Source organism: Sprattus sprattus, assembly GCF_963457725.1.
Source record: "Sprattus sprattus genome assembly, chromosome: 5".
NCBI classification, from domain to species: domain Eukaryota; kingdom Metazoa; phylum Chordata; class Actinopteri; order Clupeiformes; family Clupeidae; genus Sprattus; species Sprattus sprattus.
The window spans coordinates 19,955,494-19,979,978 of NC_137924.1; the positions used below are offsets into that span (position 1 = coordinate 19,955,494).

General features: G+C 47.8%; 2 protein-coding genes across 2 annotated transcripts in view; both read right to left on the reverse strand.

Annotated features, from left to right (window-relative positions):
• LOC308365896 (collagen alpha-3(VI) chain-like) overlaps nt 1-24,485 on the reverse strand; it is a 94,313-nt gene that overhangs the window by 25,762 nt on the left and 44,066 nt on the right. The window lies entirely within an intron of this gene.
• Nucleotides 1-24,485, reverse strand: part of LOC308365526 (uncharacterized protein) — a gene marked incomplete at both ends in the record, with an annotated part of 56,116 nt that overhangs the window by 2,177 nt on the left and 29,454 nt on the right. The window contains 28 exons of the mRNA XM_080838993.1: nt 40-639; nt 939-1,538; nt 1,746-2,345; nt 2,751-3,350; nt 3,643-4,239; nt 4,539-5,138; nt 5,346-5,945; nt 6,351-6,950; nt 7,244-7,840; nt 8,141-8,740; nt 8,948-9,547; nt 9,841-10,437; nt 10,738-11,337; nt 11,545-12,144; nt 12,438-13,034; nt 13,335-13,934; nt 14,143-14,742; nt 15,036-15,632; nt 15,933-16,532; nt 16,740-17,339; nt 17,633-18,229; nt 18,530-19,129; nt 19,337-19,936; nt 20,230-20,826; nt 21,127-21,726; nt 21,934-22,533; nt 22,827-23,423; nt 23,724-24,323. Coding sequence (XP_080695119.1) covers nt 40-639; nt 939-1,538; nt 1,746-2,345; nt 2,751-3,350; nt 3,643-4,239; nt 4,539-5,138; nt 5,346-5,945; nt 6,351-6,950; nt 7,244-7,840; nt 8,141-8,740; nt 8,948-9,547; nt 9,841-10,437; nt 10,738-11,337; nt 11,545-12,144; nt 12,438-13,034; nt 13,335-13,934; nt 14,143-14,742; nt 15,036-15,632; nt 15,933-16,532; nt 16,740-17,339; nt 17,633-18,229; nt 18,530-19,129; nt 19,337-19,936; nt 20,230-20,826; nt 21,127-21,726; nt 21,934-22,533; nt 22,827-23,423; nt 23,724-24,323 — 16,776 coding nt within the window. The remainder of the gene's footprint in view (nt 1-39; nt 640-938; nt 1,539-1,745; nt 2,346-2,750; nt 3,351-3,642; nt 4,240-4,538; nt 5,139-5,345; nt 5,946-6,350; nt 6,951-7,243; nt 7,841-8,140; nt 8,741-8,947; nt 9,548-9,840; nt 10,438-10,737; nt 11,338-11,544; nt 12,145-12,437; nt 13,035-13,334; nt 13,935-14,142; nt 14,743-15,035; nt 15,633-15,932; nt 16,533-16,739; nt 17,340-17,632; nt 18,230-18,529; nt 19,130-19,336; nt 19,937-20,229; nt 20,827-21,126; nt 21,727-21,933; nt 22,534-22,826; nt 23,424-23,723; nt 24,324-24,485) is intronic.

Sequence of the window (24,485 nt, forward strand, 5' to 3'; positions counted from 1 at the left end):
AAAAGAAGTATAGAAAAAAGACACTTGAAGTTATCTTACCTAATATAGATGGTGTGGGAGAAGTGGTCATCTCTGTTACATCGCTAATAACAGAGAGAATTTGCTCTTCAAATCTGGGAAGGTCTCTAAAGTCAGACACTGACATGGTATAATTAGGGTGGTATGAAATCCTCTGCAATTCTCTACTGTCTGAGGATTTGCTTCCAATAGAGTAGGCTTTTACTCCGACCTCCCTAAGACTAGAAGCTCCTGTGTCCACATTGTCAGAAGACCTCCCACCAGTCAGTAACATCAGTATCTGTGGGACGCCTTCTTGCCGTCTGCTACCAGAGGAAGGAGAGAAGGCCCTGTCTCTCACATACTGGAGAGCGGCCCCGGTGTTGAGGGGCCTGCCTCCTTTGTGCCTCAGAGCTCTCACAGCGTCAAGAGTGTCTTCCTTTCCTGTGTATGTATTCAGATAGAAAAGGGCCTCTGGGTCTCTGCTGTATTGGACCACAGACACTCGATCTCTGTTCTCCATCACATTTAGCTTCTCCACTACCCTCTGAACAAAGTCCTTCATAGCTGGGAATGCATTCCTAGTGTAATCAGAGCCATCCAGCAGGAATACAACATCCTTTCTAGGAGCGCCATCGTCAACTAGAAGGAAAACGACATGTTATACACGGAGCACACTTTGTTTTAGCACAGCAACCCCACTTGCCATTCCTCAGATCAGTTCTGAGATACAAATGAAGGGACATGGCTCCATCAAACCCATCCCTTTTTCCTCACCCACCCTCACAATGTTGCCTGCCTTCATCCCCTGGATATTTCTATGCAACTCTAATTAAATGTCTTTGCGCTAGAATTTTAAAAAGGCTTACAATGTTGGCGAGGGAAAGACGGCACAGAAGCAAACATTAAAGGGCTGGACAGTCGTAAAGATGTAAACATACCTATGACAGTTGGTGTCGTTGGTGTGACAGTTATGATATAACTTTCTACGGAACCGAGAAGTTGCTCCTGAACACTGGGGAGGTCACTGAAGTCAGACACTGAAAGTGCATTGCCAGGTTCTTTTGAAATCCTCTGCAATTCTCTACTGTCAGAGGTCCTGCTGCCAATGGTATACATTTTGACTCCGAGCTCCCTAAGAGCAGAGGCAGGCGTGTCCACACTGTCATAAGACCTTCCACTGCTCAATAAAATCAGTATCTGTGGGACACCCTCCAGGCGTCTACTGCCAGAGGAATCCGTTAGGACACTGTCTCTCACGTACTGGAGGGCTGACCCGGTGTTTAGGAGTCGCCCTCCTTTGTGCCTCAGACCGCGGACAGTTTCCAGAACCTCTTCCTTTGTGGTGTAGGTGTTCAGATAGAAATTAGCCTCAGGCTCTCGACTGTACTGGACCACAGAAACGCGGTCTTTGCCTTCATCCAAATGGAGTTTCTCCACCACTCTCTGAACAAAGTCACGTATGGCGGGAAATCCATTCCTACTTCCGTCTGAGCCGTCAAGCAGGAGTACGACATCTCTCTTGGCTGCACGGCCCTCGGCTATAGCAGATAAAGCATGTCAAAAGAGCAATCTAAGACTCTGCCAAGCACACACTTTGCAACTATCCTTACAGACATCAAACTGTGTTTTGGCCCTAATGTCCTACTGAGTTTATAACTTAAAATGTTTTGCTTTCCGTCACTGGCACAACCATATTGTCTTACAGCAGGGACGACACAAGACACATCAGACACATGCATTCTTACCGATGACTGTTGGTTTCATGGGAGTGGCCACCACTACTACAGTGCTCATGACAGAGAGAAGTTGCTCCTGAACAGTCGGAAGGTCACTGAAGTCAGACACTGACAATGCGTAACTAGGGTCCTGTGAAATCCTCTGCAGTTCTCTGCTGTCAGAGTTCCTGTTTCCAATTGGAAGGATCTGCACTCCCAGCTCCTTCAGAGCCGAGGCTGGAGCGTCCACGCCGTCAAAAGACCTTCCACCGCTAAGCAGGATCAGTATCTGTGGCACACCCTCTAAGCGTCTAGAACCGGAGGAGGCTGCGAACACGTTCTCCCTCACATACTGGAGAGCTGCACCAGTGTTGAGGGGCCTGCCTCCTTTGTGCCTCAGAGCTCTCACAGCGTCAAGAGTGTCTTCCTTTCCTGTGTATGTATTCAGATAGAAATGGGCCTCTGGGTCTCTGCTGTATTGGACCACAGACACTCGATCTCTGTTCTCCATCACATTTAGCTTCTCCACTACCCTCTGAACAAAGTCCTTCATAGCTGGGAATGCATTCCTAGTGTAATCAGAGCCATCCAGCAGGAATACAACATCCTTTCTAGGAGCGCCATCGTCAACTAGAAGGAAAACGACATGTTAAGCACGGAGCACACTTTCTTGTTTTAGCACAGCAACCCCACTTGCCATTCCTGAGATAAGTCCTGAGATACAAATGAAAGGACATGGCTCCATCAAACCCATCCCCTTTTCCTCACCCACCCTCACAATGTTGCCTGCCTTCATCCCCTGGATATTTTTATGCAACTCCAATTAAACGTCTTTGCGTTAGAATTTTAAAAAGGCTTACAAATGTTGGCGAGGTAAAGACGGCACAGAAGCAAACATTAAAGGCATCAAACCGTGTTTTGGCCCTGCTGTCCTACTGGGTAGATATCTAAAAATGGTTTGCTTTCGCCACTGGCACAACCACATTGTCTTAAAGCAGGGATGACACAAGACACAACAGACACATGCACTCTTACCTATGACTGTTGGTGTTATGGGAGTGGCCACCACTACTACAGTGCTCACGACAGAGAGAAGTTGCTCCTGAACAGTCAGAAGGTCACTGAAGTCAGACACTGACAATGCGTAACTAGGGTCCTGTGAAATCCTCTGCAGTTCTCTGCTGTCAGAGTTCCTGTTTCCAATTGGAAGGATCTGCACTCCCAGCTCCTTCAGAGCCGAGGCTGGAGCGTCCACGCCGTCAAAAGACCTTCCACCGCTAAGCAGGATCAGTATCTGTGGCACACCCTCTAAGCGTCTAGAACCGGAGGAGGCTGCGAACACGTTCTCCCTCACATACTGGAGAGCTGCACCAGTGTTGAGAGGCCTTCCACCTTTATGTCTCAGACTTCTAACATTCTCAAGAACATCCTCCTTCCTTGAGTAGGTGTTCAGGTAGAAGTGGGCCACTGGGTCTCTGCTGTACTGGACCACAGAGACACGGTCTTTGCTCTCACCCACATTTAGTTTCTCCACCACTCTTTGAACAAAGTCAAGCACTGCTGGGAAAACGTTTCTTGTTCCATCGGAACCATCCAGCATGAACACCACGTCCTTTTGGGGCATTCTTCTGTCAACTAAGGATATTGAAATGCACAGACATACACCCATATGAGAACTTTACCCTCCATAGCATGGAAAACCTACGAAAGCACTCAAAACTCTATCTTCTCACTAGGATGCCACTTTTCCCCTTCAACAGCAACCTGACTTAAGATATGTCTTGGCATGCAACACCCTGGCCTGACATAGCTGCTCTCTTTTTGATACATTAGGGCAGGTAGGAATATGTAAAAAAAAATAAAAAACACAACCCACAGACAAGCCCATTTGTAGAGATGAAGAACAATATGGTTAAATCAGTCTTACCTAAAACCGGCGGTGATGTTTGTGTTACCTCCAAGACAGCAGTGTTCACTGAGGCAAGGAATTGCTGTTGGACATTTGGCAGCTCCGAAAAGTCTGACACAGACTGGGCATAGTTGGGATAGGAGGCAATCTTCTCAACCTCTCGGCTGGAATTTTTGGTGCCAATAGCAAAGATCAAGACGCCACTCTCTTTGATAGAGGTGGCTGGTGTGTCTACGTTATCGCTAGACCTCGCTCCGCTCAGCAGAATTAGGATTTGAGGAACACCCTCTTGCTGTCTGCTACCAGAGGAAGGAGAGAAGGCCCTGTCTCTCACGTACTGGAGAGCGGCCCCGGTGTTGAGGGACCTGCCTCCTTTGTGCCTCAGAGCTCTCACAGCGTCAAGAGTGTCTTCCTTTCCTGTGTATGTATTCAGATAGATATGGGCCTCTGGGTCTCTGCTGTATTGGACCACAGACACTCGATCTCTGTTCTCCATCACATTTAGCTTCTCCACTACCCTCTGAACAAAGTCCTTCATAGCTGGGAATGCATTCCTAGTGTAATCAGAGCCATCCAGCAGGAATACAACATCCTTTCTAGGAGCGCCATCGTCAACTAGAAGGAAAACAACATGTTTAGCACGGAGCACACTTTGTTTTAGCACAGCAACCCCACTTGCCATTCCTCAGATCAGTTCTGAGATACAAATGAAGGGACATAGCTCCATCAAACCCATCCCTTTTTCCTCACCTACCCTCACAATGTTGCCTGCCTTCATCCCCTGGATATTTCTATGCAACTCTAATTAAATGTCTTTGCACTAGAATTTTAAAAAGGCTTACAAATGTTGGCGAGGGAAAGACGGCACTGAAGCAAACATTAAGGGCTGGACAGTCGTAAAGATGTAAACATACCATTGACAGTTGGTGTCGTTGGTGTGACAGTTATGATATAACTTTCTACGGAACCGAGAAGTTGCTCCTGAACACTGGGGAGGTCACTGAAGTCAGACACTGAAAGTGCATTGCCAGGTTCTTTTGAAATTCTCTGCAATTCTCTACTGTCAGAGGTCCTGCTGCCAATGGTATATATTTTGACTCCGAGCTCCCTAAGAGCAGAGGCAGGCGTGTCCACACTGTCATAAGACCTTCCACTGCTCAATAAAATCAGTATCTGTGGGACACCCTCCAGGCGTCTACTGCCAGAGGAATCCGTTAGGACACTGTCTCTCACGTACTGGAGGGCTGACCCGGTGTTTAGGAGTCGCCCTCCTTTGTGCCTCAGACCGCGGACAGTTTCCAGAACCTCTTCCTTTGTGGTGTAGGTGTTCAGATAGAAATTAGCCTCAGGCTCTCGACTGTACTGGACCACAGAAACGCGGTCTTTGCCTTCATCCAAATGGAGTTTCTCCACCACTCTCTGAACAAAGTCACGTATGGCGGGAAATCCATTCCTACTTCCGTCTGAGCCGTCAAGCAGGAGTACGACATCTCTCTTGGCTGCACGGCCCTCGGCTATAGCAGATAAAGCATGTCAAAAGAGCAATCTAAGACTCTGCCAAGCACACACTTTGCAACTATCTTTACAGGCATCAAACTGTGTTTTGGCCCTAATGTCCTACTGAGTTTATAACTTAAAATGTTTTGCTTTCCGTCACTGGCACAACCATATTGTCTTACAGCAGGGACGACACCAGACACATCAGACACATGCATTCTTACCTATGACTGTTGGTTTCATGGGAGTGGCCACCACTACTACAGTGCTCACGACAGAGAGAAGTTGCTCCTGAACAGTCGGAAGGTCACTGAAGTCAGACACTGACAATGCGTAACTAGGGTCGTGTGAAATCCTCTGCAGTTCTCTGCTGTCAGAGTTCCTGTTTCCAATTGGAAGGATCTGCACTCCCAGCTCCCTCAGAGCCGAGGCTGGAGCGTCCACGCCGTCAAAAGACCTTCCACCGCTAAGCAGGATCAGTATCTGTGGCACACCCTCTAAGCGTCTAGAACCGGAGGAGGCTGCGAACACGTTCTCCCTCACATACTGGAGAGCTGCACCAGTGTTGAGGGGCCTGCCTCCTTTGTGCCTCAGAGCTCTCATAGCGTCAAGAGTGTCTTCCTTTCCTGTGTATGTATTCAGATAGAAATGGGCCTCTGGGTCTCTGCTGTATTGGACCACAGACACTCGATCTCTGTTCTCCATCACATTTAGCTTCTCCACTACCCTCTGAACAAAGTCCTTCATAGCTGGGAATGCATTCCTAGTGTAATCAGTGCCATCCAGCAGGAATACAACATCCTTTCTAGGAGCGCCATCGTCAACTAGAAGGAAAACGACACGTTTAGCACGGAGCACACTTTTTTGTTTTAGCACAGCAACCCCACTTGCCATTCCTGAGATAAGTTCTGAGATACGAATGAAAGGACATGGCTCCATCAAACCCATCCCCTTTTCCTCACCCACCCTCACAATGTTGCCTGCCTTCATCCCCTGGATATTTTTATGCAACTCCAATTAAACGTCTTTGCGTTAGAATTTTAAAAAGGTTTACAAATGTTGGCGAGGTAAAGACGGCACAGAAGCAAACATTAAATGCATTAAACCGTGTTTTGGCCCTGCTGTCCTACTGGGTAGATATCTAAAAATGGTTTGCTTTCGCCACTGGCACAACCACATTGTCTTAAAGCATGGATGACACAAGACACAACAGACACATGCACTCTTACCTATGACTGTTGGTGTTATGGGAGTGGCCACCACTACTACAGTGCTCACGACAGAGAGAAGTTGCTCCTGAACAGTCAGAAGGTCACTGAAGTCAGACACTGACAATGCGTAACTAGGGTCCTGTGAAATCCTCTGCAGTTCTCTGCTGTCAGAGTTCCTGTTTCCAATTGGAAGGATCTGCACTCCCAGCTCCTTCAGAGCCGAGGCTGGAGCGTCCACGCCGTCAAAAGACCTTCCACCGCTAAGCAGGATCAGTATCTGTGGCACACCCTCTAAGCGTCTAGAACCGGAGGAGGCTGCGAACACGTTCTCCCTCACATACTGGAGAGCTGCACCAGTGTTGAGAGGCCTTCCACCTTTATGTCTCAGACTTCTAACATTCTCAAGAACATCCTCCTTCCTTGAGTGGGTGTTCAGGTAGAAGTGGGCCACTGGGTCTCTGCTGTACTGGACCACAGAGACACGGTCTTTGCTCTCACCCACATTTAGTTTCTCCACCACTCTTTGAACAAAGTCAAGCACTGCTGGGAAAACGTTTCTTGTTCCATCGGAACCATCCAGCATGAACACCACGTCCTTTTGGGGCATTCTTCTGTCAACTAAGGATATTGAAATGCACAGACATACACTCATATGAGAACTTTACCCTCCATAGCATGGAAAACCTTCGAAAGCACTCAAATCTCTATCTTCTCACTAGGATGCGACTTTTCCCCTTCAACAGCAACCTGACTTAAGATATGTCTTGGCATGTAAAACCCTGGCCTGACATAGCTGCGTTCTTTTTGATACATTAGGGCAAGTAGGAGTATGTAGAAATAAATTAAAAAACACAACCCACAGACAAGCCAATTTGTAGAGATGAAGAACAATGTGGTTAAATCAGTCTTACCTAAAACCGGTGGTGATGTTTGTGTTACCTCCAAGACAGCAGTGTTCACTGAGGCAAGGAATTGCTGTTGGACATTTGGCAGCTCCGAAAAGTCTGACACAGACTGGGCATAGTTGGGATAGGAGGCAATCTTCTCAACCTCTCGGCTGGAATTTTTGGTGCCAATAGCAAAGATCAAGACGCCACTCTCTTTGATAGAGGTGGCTGGTGTGTCAACGTTATCGCTAGACCTCGCTCCGCTCAGCAGAATTAGGATTTGAGGAACACCCTCTTGCTGTCTGCTACCAGAGGAAGGAGTGAAGGCGCTCTCTCTCACGTACTGGAGAGCGGCCCCGGTGTTGAGGGGCCTGCCTCCTTTGTGCCTCAGAGCTCTCACAGCGTCAAGAGTGTCTTCCTTTCCTGTGTATGTATTCAGATAGATATGGGCCTCTGGGTCTCTGCTGTATTGGACCACAGACACTCGATCTCTGTTCTCCATCACATTTAGCTTCTCCACTACCCTCTGAACAAAGTCCTTGATAGCTGGGAATGCATTCCTAGTGTAATCAGAGCCATCCAGCAGGAATACAACATCTTTTCTAGGAGCGCCATCGTCAACTAGAAGGAAAACGACATGTTTAGCACGGAGCACACTTTGTTTTAGCACAGCAACCCCACTTGCCCTTCCTCAGATCAGTCCTGAGATACAAATGAAGGGACAAGGCTCCATCAAACCCATCCCCTTTTCCTCACCCACCCTCACAATGTTGCCTGCCTTCAGCCCCTGGATATTTCTATGCAACTCTAATTAAATGTCTTTGCGTTAGAATTTTAAAAAGGCATACAAATGTTGGCGAGGGAAAGACGGCAATGAAGCAAACATTAAAGGGCTGGACTGTCGTAAAGATGTAAACATACCTATGACAGTTGGTGTCGTTGGTGTGACAGTTATGATAACATTTTCTACAGAATCGAGAAGTTGCTCCTGAACACTGGGGAGGTCACTGAAGTCAGACACTGAAAGTGCATTGCCAGGTTCTTTTGAAATCCTCTGCAATTCTCTACTGTCAGAGGTTCTGCTGCCAATGGTATATATTTTGACTCCAAGCTCCCTAAGAGCAGAGGCTGGCGTGTCCACACCGTCATAAGACCTTCCACTGATTATTAAAATCAGTATCTGTGGGACACCCTCCAGGCGTCTACTGCCAGAGGAATCAGTGAGGACACTGTCTCTCACGTACTGGAGGGCTGACCCGGTGTTTAGGGGTCGCCCTCCTTTGTGCCTCAGACCACGGACAGTTTCCAGAACCTCTTCCTTTGTGGTGTAGGTGTTCAGATAGAAATTAGCCTCAGGCTCTCGGCTGTACTGGACCACAGAAACGCGGTCTTTGCCTTCATCCAAATGGAGTTTCTCCACTACTCTCTGAACAAAGTCACGCATGGCGGGGAATCCATTCCTACTTCCGTCTGAGCCGTCAAGCAGGAGTACGACATCTCTCTTGGCTGCACGGTCCTCGGCTATAGCAGATAAAGCATGTCAAAAGAGCAATCTAAGACTCTGCCAAGCACACACTTTGCAACTATCTCTACAGGCATCGAACTGTGCTTTAGCCCTAATGTCCAACTGAGTAGATAACTTAAAAATGTTTGCTTTCCGTCATTGGCACAAACACATTGTCTTACAGCAGGGACGACACAAGACACAACAGACACATGCGTTCTTACCTATGACTGTTGGTTTTATGGGAGTGGCCACCACTACTACAGTGCTCACGACAGAGAGAAGTTGCTCCTGAACAGTCGGAAGGTCACTGAAGTCAGACACTGACAATGCGTAACTAGGGTCCTGTGAAATCCTCTGCAGTTCTCTGCTGTCAGAGTTCCTGTTTCCAATTGGAAGGATCTGCACTCCCAGCTCCTTCAGAGCCGAGGCTGGAGCGTCCACGCCGTCAAAAGACCTTCCACCGCTAAGCAGGATCAGTATCTGTGGCACACCCTCTAAGCGTCTAGAACCGGAGGAGGCTGCGAACACGTTCTCCCTCACATACTGGAGAGCTGCACCAGTGTTGAGAGGCCTTCCACCTTTATGTCTCAGACTTCTAACATTCTCAAGAACATCCTCCTTCCTTGAGTGGGTGTTCAGGTAGAAGTGGGCCACTGGGTCTCTGCTGTACTGGACCACAGAGACACGGTCTTTGCTCTCACCCACATTTAGTTTCTCCACCACTCTTTGAACAAAGTCAAGCACTGCTGGGAAAACGTTTCTTGTTCCATCGGAACCATCCAGCATGAACACCACGTCCTTTTGGGGCATTCTTCTGTCAACTAAGGATATTGAAATGCACAGACATACACTCATATGAGAACTTTACCCTCCATAGCATGGAAAACCTTCGAAAGCACTCAGATCTCTATCTTCTCACTAGGATGCCACTTTTCCCCTTCAACAGCAACCTGACTTAAGATATGTCTTGGCATGTAAAACCCTGGCCTGACATAGCTGCGTTCTTTTTGATACATTAGGGCAAGTAGGAGTATGTAGAAATAAATTAAAAAACACAACCCACAGACAAGCCAATTTGTAGAGATGAAGAACAATATGGTTAAATCACTCTTACCTAAAACCGGTGGTGATGTTTGTGTTACCTCCAAGACAGCAGTGTTCACTGAGGCAAGGAATTGCTGTTGGACATTTGGCAGCTCCGAAAAGTCTGACACAGACTGGGCATAGTTGGGATAGGAGGCAATCTTCTCAACCTCTCGGCTGGAATTTTTGGTGCCAATAGCAAAGATCAAGACGCCACTCTCTTTGATAGAGGTGGCTGGTGTGTCTACGTTATCGCTAGACCTCGCTCCGCTCAGCAGAATTAGGATTTGGGGAACACCCTCTTGCCGTCTGCTACCAGAGGAAGGAGAGAAGGCGCTCTCTTTCACGTACTGGAGAGCGGCCCCGGTGTTGAGGGGCCTGCCTCCTTTGTGCCTCAGAGCTCTCACAGCGTCAAGAGTGTCTTCCTTTCCTGTGTATGTATTCAGATAGATATGGGCCTCTGGGTCTCTGCTGTATTGGACCACAGACACTCGATCTCTGTTCTCCATCACATTTAGCTTCTCCACTACCCTCTGAACAAAGTCCTTGATAGCTGGGAATGCATTCCTAGTGTAATCAGAGCCATCCAGCAGGAATACAACATCTTTTCTAGGAGCGCCATCGTCAACTAGAAGGAAAACGACATGTTTAGCACGGAGCACACTTTGTTTTAGCACAGCAACCCCACTTGCCCTTCCTCAGATCAGTCCTGAGATACAAATGAAGGGACAAGGCTCCATCAAACCCATCCCCTTTTCCTCACCCACCCTCACAATGTTGCCTGCCTTCAGCCCCTGGATATTTCTATGCAACTCTAATTAAATGTCTTTGCGTTAGAATTTTAAAAAGGCATACAAATGTTGGCGAGGGAAAGACGGCAATGAAGCAAACATTAAAGGGCTGGACTGTCGTAAAGATGTAAACATACCTATGACAGTTGGTGTCGTTGGTGTGACAGTTATGATAACATTTTCTACAGAATCGAGAAGTTGCTCCTGAACACTGGGGAGGTCACTGAAGTCAGACACTGAAAGTGCATTGCCAGGTTCTTTTGAAATCCTCTGCAATTCTCTACTGTCAGAGGTTCTGCTGCCAATGGTATATATTTTGACTCCAAGCTCCCTAAGAGCAGAGGCTGGCGTGTCCACACCGTCATAAGACCTTCCACTGATTATTAAAATCAGTATCTGTGGGACACCCTCCAGGCGTCTACTGCCAGAGGAATCAGTGAGGACACTGTCTCTCACGTACTGGAGGGCTGACCCGGTGTTTAGGGGTCGCCCTCCTTTGTGCCTCAGACCACGGACAGTTTCCAGAACCTCTTCCTTTGTGGTGTAGGTGTTCAGATAGAAATTAGCCTCAGGCTCTCGGCTGTACTGGACCACAGACACGCGGTCTTTGCCTTCATCCAAATGGAGTTTCTCCACTACTCTCTGAACAAAGTCACGCATGGCGGGGAATCCATTCCTACTTCCGTCTGAGCCGTCAAGCAGGAGTACGACATCTCTCTTGGCTGCACGGTCCTCGGCTATAGCAGATAAAGCATGTCAAAAGAGCAATCTAAGACTCTGCCAAGCACACACTTTGCAACTATCTCTACAGGCATCAAACTGTGCTTTAGCCCTAATGTCCAACTGAGTAGATAACTTAAAAATGTTTGCTATCCGTCACTGGCACAACCATATTGTCTTACAGCAGGGACGACACAAGAAACTACAGACACATGCGTTCTTACCTATGACTGTGGGTTTTATGGGAGTGGCCACCACTACTACAGTGCTCACGACAGAGAGAAGTTGCTCCTGAACAGTCGGAAGGTCACTGAAGTCAGACACTGACAATGCGTAACTAGGGTCCTGTGAAATCCTCTGCAGTTCTCTGCTGTCAGAGTTCCTGTTTCCAATTGGAAGGATCTGCACTCCCAGCTCCTTCAGAGCCGAGGCTGGAGCGTCCACGCCGTCAAAAGACCTTCCACCGCTAAGCAGGATCAGTATCTGTGGCACACCCTCTAAGCGTCTAGAACCGGAGGAGGCTGCGAACACGTTCTCCCTCACATACTGGAGAGCTGCACCAGTGTTGAGAGGCCTTCCACCTTTATGTCTCAGACTTCTAACATTCTCAAGAACATCCTCCTTCCTTGAGTGGGTGTTCAGGTAGAAGTGGGCCACTGGGTCTCTGCTGTACTGGACCACAGAGACACGGTCTTTGCTCTCACCCACATTTAGTTTCTCCACCACTCTTTGAACAAAGTCAAGCACTGCTGGGAAAACGTTTCTTGTTCCATCGGAACCATCCAGCATGAACACCACGTCCTTTTGGGGCATTCTTCTGTCAACTAAGGATATTGAAATGCACAGACATACACTCATATGAGAACTTTACCCTCCATAGCATGGAAAACCTTCAAAAGCACTCAAATCTCTATCTTCTCACTAGGATGCCACTTTTCCCCTTCAACAGCAACCTGACTTAAGATATGTCTTGGCATGTAACACCCTGGCATGACATAGCTGCTTTCTTTTTGATACATTAGGGCAGGTAGGAATATGTAGAAATAAATTAAAAAACACAACCCGCAGACAAGCCAATTTGTAGAGATGAAGAACAATATGGTTAAATCAGTCTTACCTAAAACCGGTGGTGATGTTTGTGTTACCTCCAAGACAGCAGTGTTCACTGAGGCAAGGAATTGCTGTTGGACATTTGGCAGCTCCGAAAAGTCTGACACAGACTGGGCATAGTTGGGATAGGAGGCAATCTTCTCAACCTCTCGGCTGGAATTTTTGGTGCCAATAGCAAAGATCAAGACGCCACTCTCTTTGATAGAGGTGGCTGGTGTGTCTACGTTATCGCTAGACCTCGCTCCGCTCAGCAGAATTAGGATTTGAGGAACACCCTCTTGCCGTCTGCTACCAGAGGAAGGAGTGAAGGCGCTCTCTCTCACGTACTGGAGAGCGGCCCCGGTGTTGAGGGGCCTGCCTCCTTTGTGCCTCAGAGCTCTCACAGCGTCAAGAGTGTCTTCCTTTCCTGTGTATGTATTCAGATAGAAATGGGCCTCTGGGTCTCTGCTGTATTGGACCACAGACACTCGATCTCTGTTCTCCATCACATTTAGCTTCTCCACTACCCTCTGAACAAAGTCCTTCATAGCTGGGAATGCATTCCTAGTGTAATCAGAGCCATCCAGCAGGAATACAACATCCTTTCTAGGAGCGCCATCGTCAACTAGAAGGAAAACGACATGTTTAGCACGGAGCACACTTTGTTTTAGCACAGCAACCCCACTTGCCCTTCCTCAGATCAGTCCTGAGATACAAATGAAGGGACATGGCTCCATCAAACCCATCCCCTTTTCTTCACCCACCCTCACAATGTTGCCTGCCTTCATCCCCTGGATATTTCTATGCAACTCTAATTAAATGTCTTTGCGTTAGAATTTTAAAAAGGCTTACAAATGTTGGCGAGGGAAAGACGGCAATGAAGCAAACATTAAAGGGCTGGACTGTCGTAAAGATGTAAACATACCTATGACAGTTGGTGTCGTTGGTGTGACAGTTATGATAACATTTTCTACGGAATCGAGAAGTTGCTCCTGAACACTGGGGAGGTCACTGAAGTCAGACACTGAAAGTGCATTGCCAGGTTCTTTTGAAATCCTCTGCAATTCTCTACTGTCAGAGGTTCTGCTGCCAATGGTATATATTTTGACTCCGAGCTCCCTAAGAGCAGAGGCTGGCGTGTCCACAGCGTCAAAAGACCTTCCACTGCTCAATAAAATCAGTATCTGTGGGACACCCTCCAGGCGTCTACTGCCAGAGGAATCAGTGAGGACACTGTCTCTCACGTACTGGAGGGCTGACCCGGTGTTTAGGGGTCGTCCTCCTTTGTGCCTCAGACCGCGGACAGTTTCCAGAACCTCTTCCTTTGTGGTGTAGGTGTTCAGATAGAAATTAGCCTCAGGCTCTCGGCTGTACTGGACCACAGAAACGCGGTCTTTGCCTTCATCCAAATGGAGTTTCTCCACCACTCTCTGAACAAAGTCACGCATGGCGGGGAATCCATTCCTACTTCCGTCTGAGCCGTCAAGCAGGAGTACGACATCTCTCTTGGCTGCACGGTCCTCGGCTATAGCAGATAAAGCATGTCAAAAGAGCAATCTAAGACTTTGCTAAGCACACACTTTGCAACTATCTCTATAGGCATCAAACTGTGCTTTAGCCCTAATGTCCAACTGAGTAGATAACTTATAAAATGTTTGCTATCCGTCACTGGCACAACCATATTGTCTTACAGCAGGGACGACACAAGAAACTACAGACACATGCGTTCTTACCTATGACTGTGGGTTTTATGGGAGTGGCCACCACTACTACAGTGCTCACGACAGAGAGAAGTTGCTCCTGAACAGTCGGAAGGTCACTGAAGTCAGACACTGACAATGCGTAACTAGGGTCCTGTGAAATCCTCTGCAGTTCTCTGCTGTCAGAGTTCCTGTTTCCAATTGGAAGGATCTGCACTCCCAGCTCCTTCAGAGCCGAGGCTGGAGCGTCCACGCCGTCAAAAGACCTTCCACCGCTAAGCAGGATCAGTATCTGTGGCACACCCTCTAAGCGTCTAGAACCGGAGGAGGCTGCGAACACGTTCTCCCTCACATACTGGAGAGCTGCACCAGTGTTGAGAGGCCTTCCACCTTTATGTCTCAGACTTCTAACATTCTCAAGAACATCCTCCTTCCTTGAGTGGGTGTTCAGGTAGAAGTGGGCCACTGGGTCTCTGCTGTACTGGACCACAGAGACACGGTCTTTGCTCTCACCCACATTTAGTTTCTCCACCACTCTTTGAACAAAGTCAAGCACTGCTGGGAAAACGTTTCTTGTTCCATCGGAACCATCCAGCATGAACACCACGTCCTTTTGGGGCATTCTTCTGTCAACTAAGGATATTGAAATGCACAGACATACACTCATATGAGAACTTTACCCTCCATAGCATGGAAAACCTTCAAAAGCACTCAAATCTCTATCTTCTCACTAGGATGCCACTTTTCCCCTTCAACAGCAACCTGACTTAAGATATGTCTTGGCATGTAACACCCTGGCCTGACATAGCTGCTTTCTTTTTGATACATTAGGGCAGGTAGGAATATGTAGAAATAAATTAAAAAACACAACCCGCAGACAAGCCAATTTGTAGAGATGAAGAACAATATGGTTAAATCAGTCTTACCTAAAACCGGTGGTGATGTTTGTGTTACCTCCAAGACAGCAGTGTTCACTGAGGCAAGGAATTGCTGTTGGACATTTGGCAGCTCCGAAAAGTCTGACACAGACTGGGCATAGTTGGGATAGGAGGCAATCTTCTCAACCTCTCGGCTGGAATTTTTGGTGCCAATAGCAAAGATCAAGACGCCACTCTCTTTGATAGAGGTGGCTGGTGTGTCTACGTTATCGCTAGACCTCGCTCCGCTCAGCAGAATTAGGATTTGAGGAACACCCTCTTGCCGTCTGCTACCAGAGGAAGGAGTGAAGGCGCTCTCTCTCACGTACTGGAGAGCGGCCCCGGTGTTGAGGGGCCTGCCTCCTTTGTGCCTCAGAGCTCTCACAGCGTCAAGAGTGTCTTCCTTTCCTGTGTATGTATTCAGATATAAATGGGCCTCTGGGTCTCTGCTGTATTGGACCACAGACACTCGATCTCTGTTCTCCATCACATTTAGCTTCTCCACTACCCTCTGAACAAAGTCCTTCATAGCTGGGAATGCATTCCTAGTGTAATCAGAGCCATCCAGCAGGAATACAACATCCTTTCTAGGAGCGCCATCGTCAACTAGAAGGAAAACGACATGTTTAGCACGGAGCACACTTTGTTTTAGCACAGCAACCCCACTTGCCCTTCCTCAGATCAGTCCTGAGATACAAATGAAGGGACATGGCTCCATCAAACCCATCCCCTTTTCTTCACCCACCCTCACAATGTTGCCTGCCTTCATCCCCTGGATATTTCTATGCAACTCTAATTAAATGTCTTTGCGTTAGAATTTTAAAAAGGTTTACAAATGTTGGCGAGGGAAAGACGGCAATGAAGCAAACATTAAAGGGCTGGACTGTCGTAAAGATGTAAACATACCTATGACAGTTGGTGTCGTTGGTGTGACAGTTATGATAACATTTTCTACGGAATCGAGAAGTTGCTCCTGAACACTGGGGAGGTCACTGAAGTCAGACACTGAAAGTGCATTGCCAGGTTCTTTTGAAATCCTCTGCAATTCTCTACTGTCAGAGGTTCTGCTGCCAATGGTATATATTTTGACTCCGAGCTCCCTAAGAGCAGAGGCTGGCGTGTCCACAGCGTCAAAAGACCTTCCACTGCTCAATAAAATCAGTATCTGTGGGACACCCTCCAGGCGTCTACTGCCAGAGGAATCAGTGAGGACACTGTCTCTCACGTACTGGAGGGCTGACCCGGTGTTTAGGGGTCGTCCTCCTTTGTGCCTCAGACCGCGGACAGTTTCCAGAACCTCTTCCTTTGTGGTGTAGGTGTTCAGATAGAAATTAGCCTCAGGCTCTCGGCTGTACTGGACCACAGAAACGCGGTCTTTGCCTTCATCCAAATGGAGTTTCTCCACCACTCTCTGAACAAAGTCACGCATGGCGGGAAATCCATTCCTACTTCCGTCTGAGCCGTCAAGCAGGAGTACGACATCTCTCTTGGCTGCACGGTCCTCGGCTATAGCAGATAAAGCATGTCAAAAGAGCAATCTAAGACTTTGCTAAGCACACACTTTGCAACTATCTCTACAGGCATCAAACTGTGCTTTAGCCCTAATGTCCAACTGAGTAGATAACTTAAAAATGTTTGCTATCCGTCACTGGCACAACCATATTGTCTTACAGCAGGGACGACACAAGAAACTACAGACACATGCGTTCTTACCTATGACTGTGGGTTTTATGGGAGTGGCCACCACTACTACAGTGCTCACGACAGAGAGAAGTTGCTCCTGAACAGTCGGAAGGTCACTGAAGTCAGACACTGACAATGCGTAACTAGGGTCCTGTGAAATCCTCTGCAGTTCTCTGCTGTCAGAGTTCCTGTTTCCAATTGGAAGGATCTGCACTCCCAGCTCCTTCAGAGCCGAGGCTGGAGCGTCCACGCCGTCAAAAGACCTTCCACCGCTAAGCAGGATCAGTATCTGTGGCACACCCTCTAAGCGTCTAGAACCGGAGGAGGCTGCGAACACGTTCTCCCTCACATACTGGAGAGCTGCACCAGTGTTGAGAGGCCTTCCACCTTTATGTCTCAGACTTCTAACATTCTCAAGAACATCCTCCTTCCTTGAGTGGGTGTTCAGGTAGAAGTGGGCCACTGGGTCTCTGCTGTACTGGACCACAGAGACACGGTCTTTGCTCTCACCCACATTTAGTTTCTCCACCACTCTTTGAACAAAGTCAAGCACTGCTGGGAAAACGTTTCTTGTTCCATCGGAACCATCCAGCATGAACACCACGTCCTTTTGGGGCATTCTTCTGTCAACTAAGGATATTGAAATGCACAGACATACACTCATATGAGAACTTTACCCTCCATAGCATGGAAAACCTTCAAAAGCACTCAAATCTCTATCTTCTCACTAGGATGCCACTTTTCCCCTTCAACAGCAACCTGACTTAAGATATGTCTTGGCATGTAACACCCTGGCCTGACATAGCTGCTTTCTTTTTGATACATTAGGGCAGGTAGGAATATGTAGAAATAAATTAAAAAACACAACCCGCAGACAAGCCAATTTGTAGAGATGAAGAACAATATGGTTAAATCAGTCTTACCTAAAACCGGTGGTGATGTTTGTGTTACCTCCAAGACAGCAGTGTTCACTGAGGCAAGGAATTGCTGTTGGACATTTGGCAGCTCCGAAAAGTCTGACACAGACTGGGCATAGTTGGGATAGGAGGCAATCTTCTCAACCTCTCGGCTGGAATTTTTGGTGCCAATAGCAAAGATCAAGACGCCACTCTCTTTGATAGAGGTGGCTGGTGTGTCTACGTTATCGCTAGACCTCGCTCCGCTCAGCAGAATTAGGATTTGAGGAACACCCTCTTGCCGTCTGCTACCAGAGGAAGGAGTGAAGGTGCTCTCTCTCACGTACTGGAGAGCGGCCCCGGTGTTGAGGGGCCTGCCTCCTTTGTGCCTCAGAGCTCTCACAGCGTCAAGAGTGTCTTCCTTTCCTGTGTATGTATTCAGATAGAAATGGGCCTCTGGGTCTCTGCTGTATTGGACCACAGACACTCGATCTCTGTTCTCCATCACATTTAGCTTCTCCACTACCCTCTGAACAAAGTCCTTCATAGCTGGGAATGCATTCCTAGTGTAATCAGAGCCATCCAGCAGGAATACAACATCCTTTCTAGGAGCGCCATCGTCAACTAGAAGGAAAACGACATGTTTAGCACGGAGCACACTTTGTTTTAGCACAGCAACCCCACTTGCCCTTCCTCAGATCAGTCCTGAGATACAAATGAAGGGACATGGCTCCATCAAACCCATCCCCTTTTCTTCACCCACCCTCACAATGTTGCCTGCCTTCATCCCCTGGATATTTCTATGCAACTCTAATTAAATGTCTTTGCGTTAGAATTTTAAAAAGGCTTACAAATGTTGGCGAGGGAAAGACGGCAATGAAGCAAACATTAAAGGGCTGGACTGTCGTAAAGATGTAAACATACCTATGACAGTTGGTGTCGTTGGTGTGACAGTTATGATAACATTTTCTACGGAATCGAGAAGTTGCTCCTGAACACTGGGGAGGTCACTGAAGTCAGACACTGAAAGTGCATTGCCAGGTTCTTTTGAAATCCTCTGCAATTCTCTACTGTCAGAGGTTCTGCTGCCAATGGTATATATTTTGACTCCGAGCTCCCTAAGAGCAGAGGCTGGCGTGTCCACAGCGTCAAAAGACCTTCCACTGCTCAATAAAATCAGTATCTGTGGGACACCCTCCAGGCGTCTACTGCCAGAGGAATCAGTGAGGACACTGTCTCTCACGTACTGGAGGGCTGACCCGGTGTTTAGGGGTCGTCCTCCTTTGTGCCTCAGACCGCGGACAGTTTCAAGAACCTCTTCCTTTGTGGTGTAGGTGTTCAGATAGAAATTAGCCTCAGGCTCTCGGCTGTACTGGACCACAGAAACGCGGTCTTTGCCTTCATCCAAATGGAGTTTCTCCACCACTCTCTGAACAAAGTCACGCATGGCGGGGAATCCATTCCTACTTCCGTCTGAGCCGTCAAGCAGGAGTACGACATCTCTCTTGGCTGCACGGTCCTCGGCTATAGCAGATAAAGCATGTCAAAAGAGCAATCTAAGACTTTGCTAAGCACACACTTTGCAACTATCTCTACAGGCATCAAACTGTGCTTTAGCCCTAATGTCCAACTGAGTAGATAACTTAAAAATGTTTGCTATCCGTCACTGGCACAACCATATTGTCTTACAGCAGGGACGACAAAAGAAACTACAGACACATGCGTTCTTACCTATGACTGTGGGTTTTATGGGAGTGGCCACCACTACTACAGTGCTCACGACAGAGAGAAGTTGCTCCTGAACAGTCGGAAGGTCACTGAAGTCAGACACTGACAATGCGTAACTAGGGTCCTGTGAAATCCTCTGCAGTTCTCTGCTGTCAGAGTTCCTGTTTCCAATTGGAAGGATCTGCACTCCCAGCTCCTTCAGAGCCGAGGCTGGAGCGTCCACGCCGTCAAAAGACCTTCCACCGCTAAGCAGGATCAGTATCTGTGGCACACCCTCTAAGCGTCTAGAACCGGAGGAGGCTGCGAACACGTTCTCCCTCACATACTGGAGAGCTGCACCAGTGTTGAGAGGCCTTCCACCTTTATGTCTCAGACTTCTAACATTCTCAAGAACATCCTCCTTCCTTGAGTGGGTGTTCAGGTAGAAGTGGGCCACTGGGTCTCTGCTGTACTGGACCACAGAGACACGGTCTTTGCTCTCACCCACATTTAGTTTCTCCACCACTCTTTGAACAAAGTCAAGCACTGCTGGGAAAACGTTTCTTGTTCCATCGGAACCATCCAGCATGAACACCACGTCCTTTTGGGGCATTCTTCTGTCAACTAAGGATATTGAAATGCACAGACATACACTCATATGAGAACTTTACCCTCCATAGCATGGAAAACCTTCAAAAGCACTCAAATCTCTATCTTCTCACTAGGATGCCACTTTTCCCCTTCAACAGCAACCTGACTTAAGATATGTCTTGGCATGTAACACCCTGGCCTGACATAGCTGCTTTCTTTTTGATACATTAGGGCAGGTAGGAATATGTAGAAATAAATTAAAAAACACAACCCGCAGACAAGCCAATTTGTAGAGATGAAGAACAATATGGTTAAATCAGTCTTACCTAAAACCGGTGGTGATGTTTGTGTTACCTCCAAGACAGCAGTGTTCACTGAGGCAAGGAATTGCTGTTGGACATTTGGCAGCTCCGAAAAGTCTGACACAGACTGGGCATAGTTGGGATAGGAGGCAATCTTCTCAACCTCTCGGCTGGAATTTTTGGTGCCAATAGCAAAGATCAAGACGCCACTCTCTTTGATAGAGGTGGCTGGTGTGTCTACGTTATCGCTAGACCTCGCTCCGCTCAGCAGAATTAGGATTTGAGGAACACCCTCTTGCCATCTGCTACCAGAGGAAGGAGTGAAGGCGCTCTCTCTCACGTACTGGAGAGCGGCCCCGGTGTTGAGGGGCCTGCCTCCTTTGTGCCTCAGAGCTCTCACAGCGTCAAGAGTGTCTTCCTTTCCTGTGTATGTATTCAGATAGAAATGGGCCTCTGGGTCTCTGCTGTATTGGACCACAGACACTCGATCTCTGTTCTCCATCACATTTAGCTTCTCCACTACCCTCTGAACAAAGTCCTTCATAGCTGGGAATGCATTCCTAGTGTAATCAGAGCCATCCAGCAGGAATACAACATCCTTTCTAGGAGCGCCATCTTCAACTAGAAGGAAAACGACATGTTTAGCACGGAGCGCACTTTGTTTTAGCACAGCAACCCCACTTGCCCTTCCTCAGATCAGTCCTGAGATACAAATGAAGGGACATGGCTCCATCAAACCCATCCCCTTTTCTTCACCCACCCTCACAATGTTGCCTGCCTTCATCCCCTGGATATTTCTATGCAACTCTAATTAAATGTCTTTGCGTTAGAATTTTAAAAAGGCTTACAAATGTTGGCGAGGGAAAGACGGCAATGAAGCAAACATTAAAGGGCTGGACTGTCGTAAAGATGTAAACATACCTATGACAGTTGGTGTCGTTGGTGTGACAGTTATGATAACATTTTCTACGGAATCGAGAAGTTGCTCCTGAACACTGGGGAGGTCACTGAAGTCAGACACTGAAAGTGCATTGCCAGGTTCTTTTGAAATCCTCTGCAATTCTCTACTGTCAGAGGTTCTGCTGCCAATGGTATATATTTTGACTCCGAGCTCCCTAAGAGCAGAGGCTGGCGTGTCCACAGCGTCAAAAGACCTTCCACTGCTCAATAAAATCAGTATCTGTGGGACACCCTCCAGGCGTCTACTGCCAGAGGAATCAGTGAGGACACTGTCTCTCACGTACTGGAGGGCTGACCCGGTGTTTAGGGGTCGTCCTCCTTTGTGCCTCAGACCGCGGACAGTTTCCAGAACCTCTTCCTTTGTGGTGTAGGTGTTCAGATAGAAATTAGCCTCAGGCTCTCGGCTGTACTGGACCACAGAAACGCGGTCTTTGCCTTCATCCAAATGGAGTTTCTCCACCACTCTCTGAACAAAGTCACGCATGGCGGGGAATCCATTCCTACTTCCGTCTGAGCCGTCAAGCAGGAGTACGACATCTCTCTTGGCTGCACGGTCCTCGGCTATAGCAGATAAAGCATGTCAAAAGAGCAATCTAAGACTTTGCTAAGCACACACTTTGCAACTATCTCTACAGGCATCAAACTGTGCTTTAGCCCTAATGTCCAACTGAGTAGATAACTTAAAAATGTTTGCTATCCGTCACTGGCACAACCATATTGTCTTACAGCAGGGACGACACAAGAAACTACAGACACATGCGTTCTTACCTATGACTGTGGGTTTTATGGGAGTGGCCACCACTACTACAGTGCTCACGACAGAGAGAAGTTGCTCCTGAACAGTCGGAAGGTCACTGAAGTCAGACACTGACAATGCGTAACTAGGGTCCTGTGAAATCCTCTGCAGTTCTCTGCTGTCAGAGTTCCTGTTTCCAATTGGAAGGATCTGCACTCCCAGCTCCTTCAGAGCCGAGGCTGGAGCGTCCACGCCGTCAAAAGACCTTCCACCGCTAAGCAGGATCAGTATCTGTGGCACACCCTCTAAGCGTCTAGAACCGGAGGAGGCTGCGAACACGTTCTCCCTCACATACTGGAGAGCTGCACCAGTGTTGAGAGGCCTTCCACCTTTATGTCTCAGACTTCTAACATTCTCAAGAACATCCTCCTTCCTTGAGTGGGTGTTCAGGTAGAAGTGGGCCACTGGGTCTCTGCTGTACTGGACCACAGAGACACGGTCTTTGCTCTCACCCACATTTAGTTTCTCCACCACTCTTTGAACAAAGTCAAGCACTGCTGGGAAAACGTTTCTTGTTCCATCGGAACCATCCAGCATGAACACCACGTCCTTTTGGGGCATTCTTCTGTCAACTAAGGATATTGAAATGCACAGACATACACTCATATGAGAACTTTACCCTCCATAGCATGGAAAACCTTCAAAAGCACTCAAATCTCTATCTTCTCACTAGGATGCCACTTTTCCCCTTCAACAGCAACCTGACTTAAGATATGTCTTGGCATGTAACACCCTGGCCTGACATAGCTGCTTTCTTTTTGATACATTAGGGCAGGTAGGAATATGTAGAAATAAATTAAAAAACACAACCCGCAGACAAGCCAATTTGTAGAGATGAAGAACAATATGGTTAAATCAGTCTTACCTAAAACCGGTGGTGATGTTTGTGTTACCTCCAAGACAGCAGTGTTCACTGAGGCAAGGAATTGCTGTTGGACATTTGGCAGCTCCGAAAAGTCTGACACAGACTGGGCATAGTTGGGATAGGAGGCAATCTTCTCAACCTCTCGGCTGGAATTTTTGGTGCCAATAGCAAAGATCAAGACGCCACTCTCTTTGATAGAGGTGGCTGGTGTGTCTACGTTATCGCTAGACCTCGCTCCGCTCAGCAGAATTAGGATTTGAGGAACACCCTCTTGCCGTCTGCTACCAGAGGAAGGAGTGAAGGCGCTCTCTCTCACGTACTGGAGAGCGGCCCCGGTGTTGAGGGGCCTGCCTCCTTTGTGCCTCAGAGCTCTCACAGCGTCAAGAGTGTCTTCCTTTCCTGTGTATGTATTCAGATAGAAATGGGCCTCTGGGTCTCTGCTGTATTGGACCACAGACACTCGATCTCTGTTCTCCATCACATTTAGCTTCTCCACTACCCTCTGAACAAAGTCCTTCATAGCTGGGAATGCATTCCTAGTGTAATCAGAGCCATCCAGCAGGAATACAACATCCTTTCTAGGAGCGCCATCGTCAACTAGAAGGAAAACGACATGTTTAGCACGGAGCACACTTTGTTTTAGCACAGCAACCCCACTTGCCCTTCCTCAGATCAGTCCTGAGATACAAATGAAGGGACATGGCTCCATCAAACCCATCCCCTTTTCTTCACCCACCCTCACAATGTTGCCTGCCTTCATCCCCTGGATATTTCTATGCAACTCTAATTAAATGTCTTTGCGTTAGAATTTTAAAAAGGTTTACAAATGTTGGCGAGGGAAAGACGGCAATGAAGCAAACATTAAAGGGCTGGACTGTCGTAAAGATGTAAACATACCTATGACAGTTGGTGTCGTTGGTGTGACAGTTATGATAACATTTTCTACGGAATCGAGAAGTTGCTCCTGAACACTGGGGAGGTCACTGAAGTCAGACACTGAAAGTGCATTGCCAGGTTCTTTTGAAATCCTCTGCAATTCTCTACTGTCAGAGGTTCTGCTGCCAATGGTATATATTTTGACTCCGAGCTCCCTAAGAGCAGAGGCTGGCGTGTCCACAGCGTCAAAAGACCTTCCACTGCTCAATAAAATCAGTATCTGTGGGACACCCTCCAGGCGTCTACTGCCAGAGGAATCAGTGAGGACACTGTCTCTCACGTACTGGAGGGCTGACCCGGTGTTTAGGGGTCGTCCTCCTTTGTGCCTCAGACCGCGGACAGTTTCCAGAACCTCTTCCTTTGTGGTGTAGGTGTTCAGATAGAAATTAGCCTCAGGCTCTCGGCTGTACTGGACCACAGAAACGCGGTCTTTGCCTTCATCCAAATGGAGTTTCTCCACCACTCTCTGAACAAAGTCACGCATGGCGGGGAATCCATTCCTACTTCCGTCTGAGCCGTCAAGCAGGAGTACGACATCTCTCTTGGCTGCACGGTCCTCGGCTATAGCAGATAAAGCATGTCAAAAGAGCAATCTAAGACTTTGCTAAGCACACACTTTGCAACTATCTCTACAGGCATCAAACTGTGCTTTAGCCCTAATGTCCAACTGAGTAGATAACTTAAAAATGTTTGCTATCCGTCACTGGCACAACCATATTGTCT